At 39.0% G+C, this 14,534-nt stretch overlaps 2 protein-coding genes across 2 annotated transcripts; both read left to right on the top strand.

Annotated features, from left to right (window-relative positions):
• Positions 1-689: 689 nt before the first annotated feature.
• LOC108728120 (kin of IRRE-like protein 3) lies at positions 690-6,037 on the top strand. The gene is made up of 6 exons (XM_018456496.1): positions 690-1,227; positions 2,638-2,798; positions 3,525-3,735; positions 4,116-4,266; positions 4,765-4,913; positions 5,668-6,037. The coding sequence occupies exons 1-6, from the start codon at positions 1,140-1,142 to the stop codon at positions 5,766-5,768; spliced, it is 861 nt and encodes a 286-aa protein (XP_018311998.1). The 5' UTR covers positions 690-1,139; the 3' UTR covers positions 5,769-6,037.
• A 5,298-nt stretch (positions 6,038-11,335) lies between these two features.
• Positions 11,336-13,527, top strand: LOC108728101 (tctex1 domain-containing protein 2). Its single transcript, XM_018456461.1, has 4 exons — positions 11,336-11,621; positions 12,057-12,149; positions 12,596-12,792; positions 13,219-13,527. The coding sequence occupies exons 1-4, from the start codon at positions 11,514-11,516 to the stop codon at positions 13,382-13,384; spliced, it is 564 nt and encodes a 187-aa protein (XP_018311963.1). The 5' UTR covers positions 11,336-11,513; the 3' UTR covers positions 13,385-13,527.
• The last annotated feature ends 1,007 nt before the right edge of the window (positions 13,528-14,534 follow it).

Here is a 14,534-nt window from a genome sequence, read left to right as displayed (position 1 = left end):
ATTAGGAGCAGAGTATAATAACAGGGAATAAAACACGATGGTGCTTGTATTGTTATACCTGCAGAACTATCTTCCGACTTGCGGCTTTTAATAAGTATTTAATATTACCGCGCGGGGATGAGCGCAGAGGGATTCCTGCTGAAAGTTACTTTATATTACAAGTTACAAATGATTTATATTGTATTTTTTTAAGAATATTGTTACGTTGTTGAAAGATTGTATCGAAATATATTGTTTAATAGAAAGGAGCTTGTATGTGTACACGTTCGTTCCTTTATTTTCTTATTTATGCGCAAGAGGAGATTGCCTTAGAAAAATAGCGAATACGCCGTAAATCGCTTTATCCGTGAACGCTCTGCGAATGGATGGAAAAGATAGGTAAGATAGAAGCTCGGCGCTTCGGGGTGAGATGTGTGTATGTACGTCGATCGCTTCGGTAAATCGTGATAACGTACGGCCGCGTTGTCGCGGGAGTCGCTCGCGGTCGCCGCGCCGGGATAAATACATCTCGCCGGTTAAGGGAGATCGCATCCGATGCCGGGGACCTCTCGGCGCAATCGCACGTGCCCTGATGGAACGGGCACGGCGCCACCGTGCCAGGATTTCCGAGCTTTTTCCCATCCCCCGCGAGGAGCGAAATTCAGTGCTCGGCCTAGCTCGGCCCGCAACCGTGTCGCACTATTCCTGACCGCTTCAACGCTCCGTGCGATCGCGGTCGAGTCGCGTGGAGATCGAAAGAACGAGCGTGTCGTTAGCGATTGTTATCTATTGTTAAGCGATCTCTGAAGACTGCTACGTTTTTGTTTTTAATATAATTTTTAACAACAATAATTTCCAATAATTAAATTCTGATTTAAAAAACGTATAAAGAAATCGATTAATTATGGGGACGATCTTCCGATATTGCGGGGACGGTGGAAACGATTTCGATTCGCGGTAATGTGAAAAGCGAGGACACATCGATATACTTTACGAGCGGCAGTGACGGCATTATGCCAACGATCGGTGTGATCCCGCGGGTGTTTCACGAAGGGCCGCGAATAGAGAACGATCGTTCGGAACGGACGGTAGTGGGCAGGTCGCTATCGGGCGCGAAACGGCGCGTGAATTAGATCGAGACGATGTGCGCGAAGTGAAAGATGGCCCCGTTCCACGGCATGGCCCTGCTGCTCCTGGGAATCGGATACCTGTTACACGCGGAACCACTTCACAGCGAACGCGGCATCGGTAAATGTCCCGTGCTTCCTCCCCGACCCCTTCCATTTCCAGAGAACCTTCTTCCGGCCCCGACACCCTTTTGTATCCGCAGCTCGGTGCTACGCCACGTAATTTCAGTTGTACTCGAAGTAATTTCGGTCGCGTGAAGAGAGTGCACGAGAGAGTGGCGTAAATCATTTTTATTATTGAATTTATCCCGCTGTTGGGCTAAGAGGATAAAATCGAAATATACCGTTCGTAATACATTTAAGAACGAAATATTTCGATGCATCGTTCGCAAAAAATGGAGATAAAACTTACAACTATCTAAATTCAATATAAAAATTTGATTTTACAAAGTTAAATTTTTTATTCGGTCTTTTTAAAAAACCAAAGAACTCTTTTATATTCATTTTTTAAATTAGTTTTAACCGCGGAAAAAAATTTTGCATAAACGAACTGAAATTCGCTGATGATTATATTTAATTCTGTATAATTTTATAATTCTATTTTACATTTTATATTTTCTTTTAATTTTATATTTTACATTTTTTTTATTTTTTCCATCTTTGGGTTTTATAGTACAGACGAAAATAGGAAATTAATTAATCACAATTAGCGTTAATTCAAGATTATACTTTCGAGAGTTATAAGTATTTACTTTTATTCTCAACAGTTAATACACATATATTTATTGAAGCTAGAAAAGAAATTAATTAACAATTAAAGCGATTGAAGGGTCTATGATCTTTAATGAAAAATTGTACCTGATAGAGAATAATTAACAACTTTTTTTTAGAGAAAATGAAATTTAAATGAAGGATCATGACTAAAAAACGAAAATTATGATAAAGATTATTTAAGTATATCTTTTTAATTCCTGTTTTTCTAACATAGTTTTAGTATTTTCTTCCAAGAGTAGTATAATGTATTGTGAGTTCATAAAACAACAATAGTAATATTATTAATTTCTCAAGTCTATTAAATCACTGTTTTGCTTTCCAAAGTTACTTAAACTTGATGTTCTTACTATCATACTATTATATACATATCATGAATAATATGAATTCGCCATTAAAAATATATTCACGCATGTTATTTTTCGTTAAAGATATTAAAATTTTGAAATATATTAAATAAATAAAAAAGCAAGCCAAATCAAATACGTCCGTAAAAGTTTGAGATTTTTATTTAATTATCTAATATAACGTGGTCATTTAATATTAATTATATTTTTTATAAATGATTATCTACGAATACGAGCATATGTAAAATAAACAGTTCATGCATCAATATTCCGTATTGAAAACATTCAGATATTTTTTATCGAAGACTTCGAGTTCATTTTTTAAACCGCACTCTGTAATTCTTTCCGACGAAAGAACGTCACTGCAGGAGAATAATAGCTGATGTCAAACACATAATTTATGTCTATTTCAGCGCTCTTTCATCTCAACGACGACATGTTCGGCAAAGGGGAAAAGTCGCAACGCGGCCCAAAGAAGACCTATTTTTTCAAAGACACGCCGCAAAACTTAACGGTGGCCATAGGACAGGCCGCCGTTCTATTATGTCGTGTTAAAAATCTAGGAAACAGAACTGTGAGTCATTAGAGCTCTGCTCGATCTCATTGATCTCGCGTGCTTGCGATAACTTTAATGTGCTCGCGCAACCCCTTCGCTGCTGGCAAGTCAAGCGTAAAGTGTTCATTAGAGTGTTCATTTAGATTCGATAGAATTTCAAAAACAGGTTTCTTTGCGCACAAACGATAATTCGACATAACTTTTTTTTATGGGAAAAGAGTAGGGGAGGATACGTCTGAAAAAAGTGAAAGCCTCAGCATTTTCTTATTCATGAACCGGTGCCAAAAGGTCGAAATCGATATTCTTATCGCTTGGGACGCCTTCTTTAGAATGAATCGCCGTTACGACAACTGCGCAGCCTAAAAAGGAGGAATATTCGCTTCTTCATAGTCCTGTACAATTTCCCAACTCTATAAGAACCCTCAATTTTTCTAACGTTTCCAAATGTTTGGAAAGGAATGCAAATTTTCCCATCGGACTTGTTAATTACGTCTTTATATCTCTAAATTCTCTCGAGTCTCGACAAGATCGACGGAAAACTTCATTATAATGCGAGATAAGGAACGAGCATGCGGACAGGTTGAATCAGTAGCAGCAGAAGCAGCAGCAGCAATAGCAGCAATAGCAGCAGCAGCAGCAACAGCAGCAACAGTAATAGCAGTAGAAGCAGCGAAGGGGTTGAGGGCACAAACTGCAATTACCTGCGTCTCATTCGTGGCACCTCGCGCGTGTGTATGTGACCAGGTATCTTGGATCCGAAAAAGGGACCTACACATCCTGACGTCCATGTCGGTGACTTACACGAGCGACGCAAGATTTACGGTAGTCGGCAATCCGGAGACCGACGACTGGAATCTGCGAATAGATTACGTGCAACCGCGGGACGCCGGCATTTACGAGTGTCAGGTTAATACAGAACCGAAGATATATAGAGCCGTGGGACTGAAGGTTTTGGGTGAGTTTCTCTACTAGAGGCGCCTTCGCGAGATCCATAAATTGCTCTTAAAGATCTCCCCGGGCGTCTTTCACGGCCCGGTCGGTAGGAACCAATTGTTTTAACTTCTTCCCCTCCCCTTTCTGACCATCTTATACGATCCTACGGTGATCACGTCTCTCGCGAATCGCCGACAATGGCCACGTCGACGACGATTCGCTGAGCTTTTCGAAATGAAATAGAATCCATTTTCCAAGGTAGAATCCGACGTGGATAGTAATACGATATCTCGCGCGTCGTTTCTCGAGTGTAATAAAGCCAATCGCGAGAGCGCGAGTGATGCGCTTTGCTTCGATTTTTCATTCTTCTCCTCTTCTCATCGTTATTTCTGTTTCTATCAGATATACAGGCGGAGATCAAGGGTTCCCAGGAGTTATACATCAAGAAGGGCAGCACAATCAGCTTGACCTGCACTATAGAGCTACAGGATCTGCCTCCGAGCAATGTGACCTGGTACCATGCCGGTGCGGTGATCGATTTCGATGGCCCAAGGTATAGTCGGAAACAGTCGGTGATTATACCTTTGTGAAATACACAATTAGCTGATGGAATCATCGCTCGAATGCACTAATATCGCGGTGAAACGAACAATCGTATCTAATACGAGTAATCTCCCATCGATTTCCAAATCGCTTCTATTCTGCGCCCACGCAAAGCTATATGCGTCGTACGAGTAAACATTTAGTTTTCGACAATTTACGCGAATTCTGGTTCTCTATTCTTCAAGAATTCGTTGTTACTCTGATGCGGATATAGCAAATGAATTTTAATGCGGTCGATCGGAAAATTGGATTGACGCCGTATTGGCGAAACGGGATGACGCGATTTCACGTCAGACGTCGAGATAAACGCGAAATAAACCATCAATACAAGCACACACACATACACACGCGCGCGCGCGCCCACATACACACACAAATGGTGGATTTTGGTGGAAACTTTCGCAAGTCAGTTCCCGGAAGTAACGCTCTTATGTGTTACGTTCGACAGGGGCGGCGTATCGCTGGAGACGGAGAAGGGTAAACGTGGTACCACCAGCAAGCTCCTAATAACGCGTGCTCAATTTGACGATAGCGGTAATTATACATGCGCTTCGAGTAAAGTCACCCCGGCGAGCGTCATGGTGCACGTGCTAAACGGTGAGCAAAATACCGGTGGCAATATCGGCAATAGCGGAGGTGGGGGTTGCGACACGGGGAGATTGCGACGGCTCATTTCGAAATTCTCTGCGCTTTGCGATCGAGGGAAAAGCGTAATGTACTACATTGCGAAATTACTCCCCGAGCGCGTTTCGCGATAAGGACATACATTTGTTTTAATTCGCATTCGCAATCTCCCAGATTTCTCGTGCTCTCTCTCTCTCTCTCTCTCCCCCTCCCCCCCCTCTCTCTCTCTAGTCATTATATATCAGTATATTTGATACAAATAAATGCGGTTTATACACTAAAATATCAATTATCTCTACAGCAATTGTTTAGATATTGCGATAGAGAGAGAAACATTTTCAATTACACGACATTCAATAATAGTTTATTTGTTTATTTGTTGCGACAATAAATAGTGCATATATTACGTCATTACGAGACAACTCAAATTATCCAATGATATTTTTGATATTTGGTAATAAAAGAGATGACTGACCCGTAAATAATTTTTCCTGTCTCTCTTTTTTGAGACGACGCGACGGCCGAAGGTTCTCTTAAATCCTCGGGGATCCTTCCGCGTGAAGTGCTTTTCGTTTTTTCCGTGCTGCTACTTTGCGACGAGCCGTTAATAAATTTAATGTTCGTTAGCGAGTATCCGAGAAGGATCGACGAGATCGGAACGCGTAAGGATCCCAGGAAGCGACACAAAAGAGACACCTTAGTCGTCTGGTATAATTCTCTTTTTCAGGGGAGCATCCGGCTGCGATGCAACACGGCGGCACCGGTGATGTAAATAGGAGACTTGTCCTACTCGTCCTGATTTTCCTCGTCGATACGATGTTCCGGTGAGCGACATGCTACCAATCTCTTGCGAATTCCTCCCGAATTCACTCCCTGAGGCGACCGCACAAATGCACGCTACGATGGAGAGGGATCGATGACACCGGTGTGTGTCCGGCGGCGTATATGATTGCAATAAAGCCGAGTTGTTTTTTTCTCTCTCTCCTATATGGACGTTTCGCATGATCGACGTATGCGTTGATGCTAATTCAGAATCATTTGTTTGACGAATTTTCATTGGCTCGGACTCTTTGGACTCTACAACGATCGTTAGAATACCCCTGCTCGAGATGTACGAATGTAATGTGTATGTAATGTAATAAATCTTTTGGAGTTACACAATTTGTCTGTCTATGTAAATCATTATCGTCCCCTGTTGATCATTTACTGCGACCGAGAATTCTTTCGTGCAAAAGTAAAACATACGCCAAGCAAGTCAGGAGAGGGACAGTATCAATAATCGTATAATATTATAAATTTAATAAGAAATTTAATCATAAATTCAATAATAAATTATTATAGAAAGTTGATCTCAAATTATATCTCTTAACGTACTTCCAGAGCTCGTCGAAATCGATTATTCCTTCGTCGTCGTAGTCTAATAAAATTGGAAGAGAAAATTACGGATGCACATAATTTGCGTAATTATGTCTAAAAGCGCTGTGCCGTGGCGAAGTACAATTGTATCATCAGGCTTAAAGTTATAAACTGTGGCGGAGTATCTCGCAAGACTTAACGACCCAATATAAAACCGTGCTTTTAACGGGCGTTAAGTGCAGGAATCGGAAAAGCATAATCCGTAAAAGCACGCGCGTGACGCGCATTCGCCGCGCCGGGTCAAAGGGTTAACGCGTTGCCCTTCTTACTCGATGGCGTACTGGAGAATCCCCAGAATCGCCGCTACCTGCGCCGATAATGGAACGGTGAGCTTTCTCCGGGAATCTGATTCGACCACCGGGGAGCTCTTCTATTCCGAGCTCGCCGCGGGAGCTACCTGATCCTGTCCGGTCTCATTTTATGTAAATCGCGTGCGGGGAGCATCTGTTAGGCGTCCCGTTGCGAAGCGTTAGTCGCCGTTCGATGCAAATTCATGGCAGATGTAACGTCGATCTCCACCACTTGCTCCATCGTCGAACCGTGGCAGTCTCTTAGTCCCCACGTGCTTACGATATCTTTCCGGAGAGAAAAAAAATCTGGCAAGAAGCGTAAGCTTTATCGTAGAGTGTCATGCTAAACTTGTACTTAAAGTATACATTTTGCTAAATTAAAAAAAAAAGAAAAATAAATTGAAAAAAGCTTCACTACGCTGAAAAAAATTTAATAAATCTTAATTCATATTTCTATAAATGGTACTAAGTAAATATTTACTTAAGTAAATTGATATTTATTCAATGAAAAATGATAGTAAAATCTAATTAATGGCTTTTGCATCAAATAAATGTATGTTTATATTTAGTAAATATTTACTTAGAACTATTCAAATAAATATTTATTAAAATTTAGTTTTCAGTTGTACGATAACGGATATTTGGGATATTAAAAGATGACAGATCGTTATCTGCGTTGATGTAAATGAAAACGGAAAGGTTTGACATTCGATTAATGCCGAATCGGGAATATTCGTGATATTTTAATGTGTATTCTTTTTTTATAAACAATTGAATACAATAAAAAAATATGCTATGTATAACAAATTTGTGGCAAAAGTTATTATCTACAATAAGACATAAATTTTTCTTTCTAATCTATTTAGGGGGGGGATTATTAGTGTTTCAGAATGATTGTGGTGGGCGTCCGAATGTTATCGGCGCGCAATCATATCTGGAATAAATTGATTTAATAAAGAATATACTTTGACCGTTCTTGGTGTTCTTTATCGTATTTGACATAAAAAAATGTTTTAGAAAGATTCGAAAAAGATTTTCAAATAAAATATTCCGGTTGGGACGAGAGGCTTGCGACTGTGTATAGCGTTTCGTAACTTCGTTTGCAAATTTTCGTCTTTTGCTGCGACAGCCAGGAAACGTCACGGTGTCGGTGCAACATGGTCTCAGAGCGAGTTCCATCTCGGCAAGAGAGTTACGTGAGATCGCGCGAGTTAGGTTGGATGATCGAATTTTTGAACGCGCTTGAGCTATCGCCCACGCGAGTATCGCCCTAATGAACGAGTTTAGCCATAATCGTGTGAAGCTTTTGAGCGCAAAGCAATTTTCCCGGATATTTCCGTGGAAAATCCTGGCGCACCGATGGTCCCGCAAAAGCCGCGAAAAACCCATCGCCGCGAGCCTCGTGTAATTGGTGTTACGACACCGCTCTATCGCGTTTCATTCCACATCTCTCCGAGACTTATTATATTCTTAATTCTTTACGCTTCAAGCATGGCGTAAGAAACATGCATATTGAAAAGATAAATAGCTAAAGGGGGTTAGAGAAACTCTTTCGGTACTTACTTCGCGTCCAAGTTTAATCAATAACATAATGTTATTTGGTGCTAGTCGCGATTCGGCTTGCAAAGTGGTACGTGAACCGTATAAACCACGCCAAGCAAGTTGAATTATTCGTGGAATGCACTATACACGCAAATGCAGGCTTTATTGAGGAGTTTCGCCCATGGTCGAAGCCTTATAAGCGAGAGGACGTATGTGGCGTGTCCGCGAGATTGTATACAATATAAAAGAATAGGATAGGGTGGGATGGGATGCAAGACACGTTTATAAAGAAATGGAAAAGAAAATTCATGACTGTTCTTTTCACCCGATTCACAGAATCTAGGCTCCGCACATAATAGTCTCCGAATCGTTGCCAAAAATAGCACAATGGATCGCCTCGGAGATCTGTGCGAGAAAGATTAGCATTGTGAGCGTGCAAAGCTTAGTCAGAAAAATACTTAACGCTTCGAACTGAACAGCTGCGAGGAGGATTACGTCGGATTCAATCTTCTCCCTGAGAAAATATCGATTTCAAATCGGCCGCCGAGTAGCTTGCGAGTGTCTGGTTGAAAACGTCACAAATAGCAAATCTTCCAAATCGTGTTAGACAATTTAATTTCTTCTAAAACATTTGCTTCGGTTTACTTTCGTGGATCGCTTAACGATCGATCTAACATCTCGAGGGAAGTAAACGTCATATTCTTCCACAACGTACACTGATTTTTATCGGTTCTTCGCAGGACAGTGGCATTATCCGCAGATGTCAAATACGCGGGAAAGCAAGAGAAGAAAGTTTTGGGGTCGAGCGTCTAAGAATTTCGCTAAGAAACTAAATCGGGCAGTTGCTGCTGCATTAGATGCTTGTACGACAAGAGACCGGAGTTTTATCGAGTTAGTCAACGAGTTTCTGTGACACGTTCGTGAAAGTTAGTCGCGTAACTGCCGATCGTCCAGGAAATTCTGTCGATTGTTTATCCAATCCTCTTCTGCTTTTACCGAGTCCAGTTTAAATAAAAAAAAAAAAAGAAGGACAAAACCGGAAAGAGTAAAATTCCAAACTTTCTCGTTCGTTGAACGGAAGCGGAACGGCTCGTTTCGCCTTTATTTCACGTCTGTATGCACAAGCAGCATGAGTGGCCCCAGAAAAAGTTGAAAGAAAATTAACTAAAATCATTATACGGCGTTAAAATAAAGCACCGTGAAGTAGTAATGACGGTATCACCGTCGACACGGCTTTGTAATAGCTTTGGTTTATGATAACCTACGGTAATAATGACGTCATTGTAATGCAAATTATAATCACGATGGCATTAATGATTTCATTAGCGGTCGGCGTTCCCAACAACGAAACTCGACGAGATGCTTTTTATCACGTGTGCGATGCGACGCGTCACGGTATCGTGATCTTCGTTGAATCGAACCGTTTTGTTGCGCCGGCTGCATCGATCGCGAAAAGTCTCGGGAAGAGACGCGTTTTGCGTTTACCTTGTGTTCATGATTCGTTAAAGTATATGAATATTGTAACCGATTACTAAATAAATCCCCAGCGAGGTGTTTTCAGCATAGTTGAGCCGAGAGGGTAGGTAAATTTCCTTTAGTTTGTCAAAGGAAGTACTTAACGTTCTACCGTTCAAAGCTTAGCAAAGCTCGAGGGCGTAACTCCTCTTATATCGATCGCGGTGTTTGCAATGGCACAAGCGTCGGATAAACGCGGTTCGTTTGTGGTGTGGGATCATCTGCAATTGACAAACCGTGTCGATGCCCAACGATGCCGAACCCGCTCGATATCGATGTCGATCCTTACTTGATATTTAACGGTCCCGTCCGGATAGTCGAAGAGTGAGACTTGCAAGAATATATGTTATACCAGGGAACGATGCTGCCCAGCACAGAACTCAACACTATTATCATTGTTGTTATATAAAGTAACATAATAATAAATACAAATAGAATCAAATAGAATAAAAAAATCTCAAATAAAAAAATTTTTAATAAAAATATAACAAAAAATAATAGTTTTTATTATTAGGGGAGAGTGGCCTAAATCGGACCTATTTGCAGTTTTTGCTCTCTATAAGGTGTAAATAAAGTCGACCGTAAAATCGAACGTGTCGTTGGAAAGATCATTTAATTCTTTCATTTTTGCTTTATATCATTTTGACGTATCTCTCACCTGTGTTGAACTATAATGGAAAATAGTACTACAACCAGGCCTAAAAGTTATCTACTGTACTGTTCGATTTGAACACAGGTCCTTTCGAACTTTGGAACAAATTTTACAATAAACCGCAAAAGTGATCGTAAAATGCTTGATATTTTTTAATTCTACACTCTTTAATTATCTTAAATCAATTACCTTTCAAATTTTTAACACCTTTTAAATAATGATTTACAAGGATTTTCTTTTGAAAAAAAATTTTCGTACGATAGCTAAAAATACATATTTGCGTCTATTTTATGAATGTTATGACAGAAAACCAAGCAGAAAACTGTCAAACTGCTATCACTGTTCGGTAAGGACTTTACATTATAAATACACAAATCTGCTTAACCGTATTCATTTAAATTAAAAAGGTCCTATTTGGAACACGGTCCGATTTAGATCTTAACATATATAGATAGAACATAGATAGTATGAAATATTTATTGTAAACCTTGTAGTAAATGCTAGGGAAATACTTAACAAGACATTATTAATTCAAATAAAAAATACTTAATAGAAATATTTATTTATATTTATCATAAATATTAAATATTTAGTCTATCTTTTAATAATATTTCAAATAAAGCTTTATATAAAAAATCTGTATAAAATATTTATATAACATTTCAAAAAATGAATAATAATAAATATTTATCATAAATATTCTGTACTGTCTGGGACCATTCTCTCCTGTAACTCCTACGAATCGAATCAGTTTGGGGATTTATAGTAATTAATTAGACACTGCTTTAAACTTAATTATTTAGGACCGGCTTGTTCCATCTTCGGATTAATTTAATATTTTTCTGAGATCGATATTAAACATCAATAAAATTAAAGGATCATCTAACAGAGAACATTTAGAAATTCTGTCAGTTCTATTTGAACGGCGTAGACTACGCGCGGACGTTTCTGCGGCAGGATTTATGACGGCGTAGCGCACGTAATTATTTGCCGAAATTGCTCGCGAAACTAAGAACGGAGATTGCAATAATTTCCTCCTTTCAGCAACGCGGCTGAAATTCTTTTGATGAGCGTCCTTTGTTCCGTGCCGCCATTCTCGACGGTCCCTCCTCTAGAGCACAATTCATTTATGTCACCTGTCACTGGAGACTACTTAAAATGAGTAAACACCAAAGTAAACAAGATGCTTCGGTGCCCGTATCAAAGAGTAAATTATGGCAGAGTCTGGTCCAAAGATTGAGTGTAAAAGTGCCAACGGATTTAGAGGTAAATGTGACCAAATGTATGCAAAAGCAAAAAAAATATGGTACGTCAGGTTATTAATTTTATAAATATCATATATATTTGTCAAAGACAATATATCCATTACAGAAAGATGCTAAAGGTATCATTAATTTCTCTTGATTCGAAATTTAATCGATAGTTGAAAGTGTCGACTCTGAAAATAATATTCATATATGCTGGTGCATCCATCTTATTTTCGTTCCCTGCTTCTTAATACAATATGTATTCCTTATCGATTTAATATTCTGAGATGCGCAAAAGTGAGCGCTATAAATATTCAAATCAATCAGAGGATCTAAGAAATTTATGCGAAACCGCTTTTATGTATCTTTTTCTTTTTACCGAGCGTTATATCGAGCGTTACGAAGTATCGCCATGGGATCTAAAATGGTACGTGTTTCTTATTTCCGGATACAGAGTCAGACCAAAAGAAAAACGCTGTCGAAGCTTTCCATGATTGGTTTCAATGGGGCCGGCATACTCTTTCACAAGCGTGGGGATCGACTTAAGGTACGTTCTCCATCCAGCGCGGTGGAATAAATTGGATGGACGCAAATAAATTGAGTGAGCGCAGAAAATGAACAAGTTTTAATACAGGTGAATCTCGATGCGCCAGGCGAATCGCCTCGCTTCTCTCCGTAATGAGATTTTTCAAAAAAAAAGAAAATGGGATAAAAATTTTGTTCTATAATTTTTGGAAAAATCTGCGATTCTGATTAGCTCTGCCAAAATTTTAGTACAACTTTGAAATTTTATCTTATTAAGTATGTCTTTCCCATATCACATATTTTACCTATGACTCTTCAACACGGGTATCTTCTTGTAATATGGCGCAGTCGTTTTCACGGCCATTTCATTTATTATCGTCGTTGAATCTTTACTAAACTGATTTATTGTCGCGTTAAGTTCCGTCCTTGCGGACAATATTGGTACAGCGCTTCTTAATATCTGGTCAGATCCCGAGATATCAGAACACCTATCGTCTGGAACCGTTCAGAGCTTTTCACGCAGTGGCGGTCGACAAGATCGTTCGTGACGTAATGGAGATCAAATTATCGGCGATTACATCATACCAGCCAGATCAGACATCAAAATTGTGTTTGGAAATTGCTAGCGACGTGCTGAAGGCTGTCTGCAAGAAGGATTACGACAGGTATTGAAATTATGGAAATTTATTTCAGATTGAATTCCACTTCTCCCTGCTTACTTCCGTCTCACTTTTCTCACCTTCTTACTGCGATCCTTTATAAAAATTACAAGTATCCCTCATTTTCTACATTTTAAAAGATGACATGGATCGCTGTTGTATTCATGTACATCGAAATGTCTACCTAATTTATTCCTTTTACGCGTTGAATGAAATACCATTATCTTTGCCAAACAAATAATTAATGATATGTGTATAACATAAATAAATATCAACATTATGGTTATCGAACGAGAGTTTAATAACGATTATGTAAAATTAATAAAAATTGTATAAGGCCTGGAAAAATTATTATTAGGCGTATAATCCAGCCCGATAAGCCGTGTAAGAATATTTGTTTAGTTTGTGAGACACGATTGTGTTTGCGCCTAGATACAAGATAGTGACGCAAGTATACATAATCCAGCGCTTCCAACAAAGTATGCACACGGCCTTCCAGTGTCTCTGGGACGTGGAACGTGATAATTACTCGTATCACGTGTTTGAAAACAATCACATATACGCATGGTGCTGTGTGTTCGGTGTATATTATGATTAAACACAATTCTGAACTAATATCTCGCATTAAACTCACTGCAGTCTCATTAGTTTGTAATATCGATATACACATTGTAACGCTTATACATATTTATCGAGTCATCGTAAACTCAGTACATTAGTAATTTCAATGATACCGATTTCAAATATAATAATATATATATATATATACCTCATGAATAATAATATTGTACCGGGTGCGAATACAACGGCGTGAGAACACACTATGTAAATCACGCGTAAAATGTACGAGAATGTGTGAAAATATAAAATACGAGTGTATAACGCATAATGAGAAATTAAATAAAGGATAAATATTAAATGTGGTGGAAAATGCGATCGGCAGCAAGTTAATAAAATCTTGATATAATTACGCTTAGCTTCTGTAGCTAATTATTTCACGTAGCTAATTATTTTCGGCATGAAGAGGTAATATGCTTTAGACTTTCAAATTCGTAGAACCGTCAAAGAAACCATCACATAGTTAAATTTATACCTTCGTAAAACGCCTTGTTTCGTTCAGAAAAAAGGAAATAATTGTTTCAGTTTCGTTTAACGATTCGAAAATAAAGAAAGTATGCTTGAATTCTTAATTCAATCCGTTGATAATGACGATAATAATTATCGTTAATGTGGCATTCGAGCAAACTAATCGCTTGTAGTAAAATGCACCGGGCGACGCTAATGCTGGAACAATTACTTTACCGCGAACGCATGGCTGCAGCCATACAAAGCCATTGTTTTACTCGCGACAAAACGAGAAGCTTCTTGCACGGTTTCCCTGATAATTACGTTTCTTCAACTACGAGCGATGACCCGGGATCGCGTCAGGCTAGGGTGTTTAAAAAGTCCGGTAATTGTTTCTTCCCCCGACGGAATGAACAAAGGGCGACTTAAAAAGGTTTCCTAGTGTAACTCGCTTCTTGCACCAAGTCTGTCGTACTATATATAAGGTGTTCCAGATTATCGGTGACTTCTTTTCTTCGATTAGCTCGATTTTTGATTTTACAATTAGTAGTTTTGATCGTGTGATTTTTAAATTCTTTCGAGTGTGATTTATTTTAAAATATTCTATCGTAAATGTATTTTATATATATATATAACTATAAAAATAATTACACGACACTAATTTGAAATCAATGGAAACAGTT

The sequence above is a fragment of the Mycetomoellerius zeteki genome, unplaced genomic scaffold (genome assembly GCF_001594055.1).
Source record: "Mycetomoellerius zeteki isolate Tzet28-1 unplaced genomic scaffold, Tzet1.0 scaffold58, whole genome shotgun sequence".
Taxonomy (NCBI): domain Eukaryota; kingdom Metazoa; phylum Arthropoda; class Insecta; order Hymenoptera; family Formicidae; genus Mycetomoellerius; species Mycetomoellerius zeteki.
This window is presented reverse-complemented; position numbering and strand designations above follow the sequence as displayed.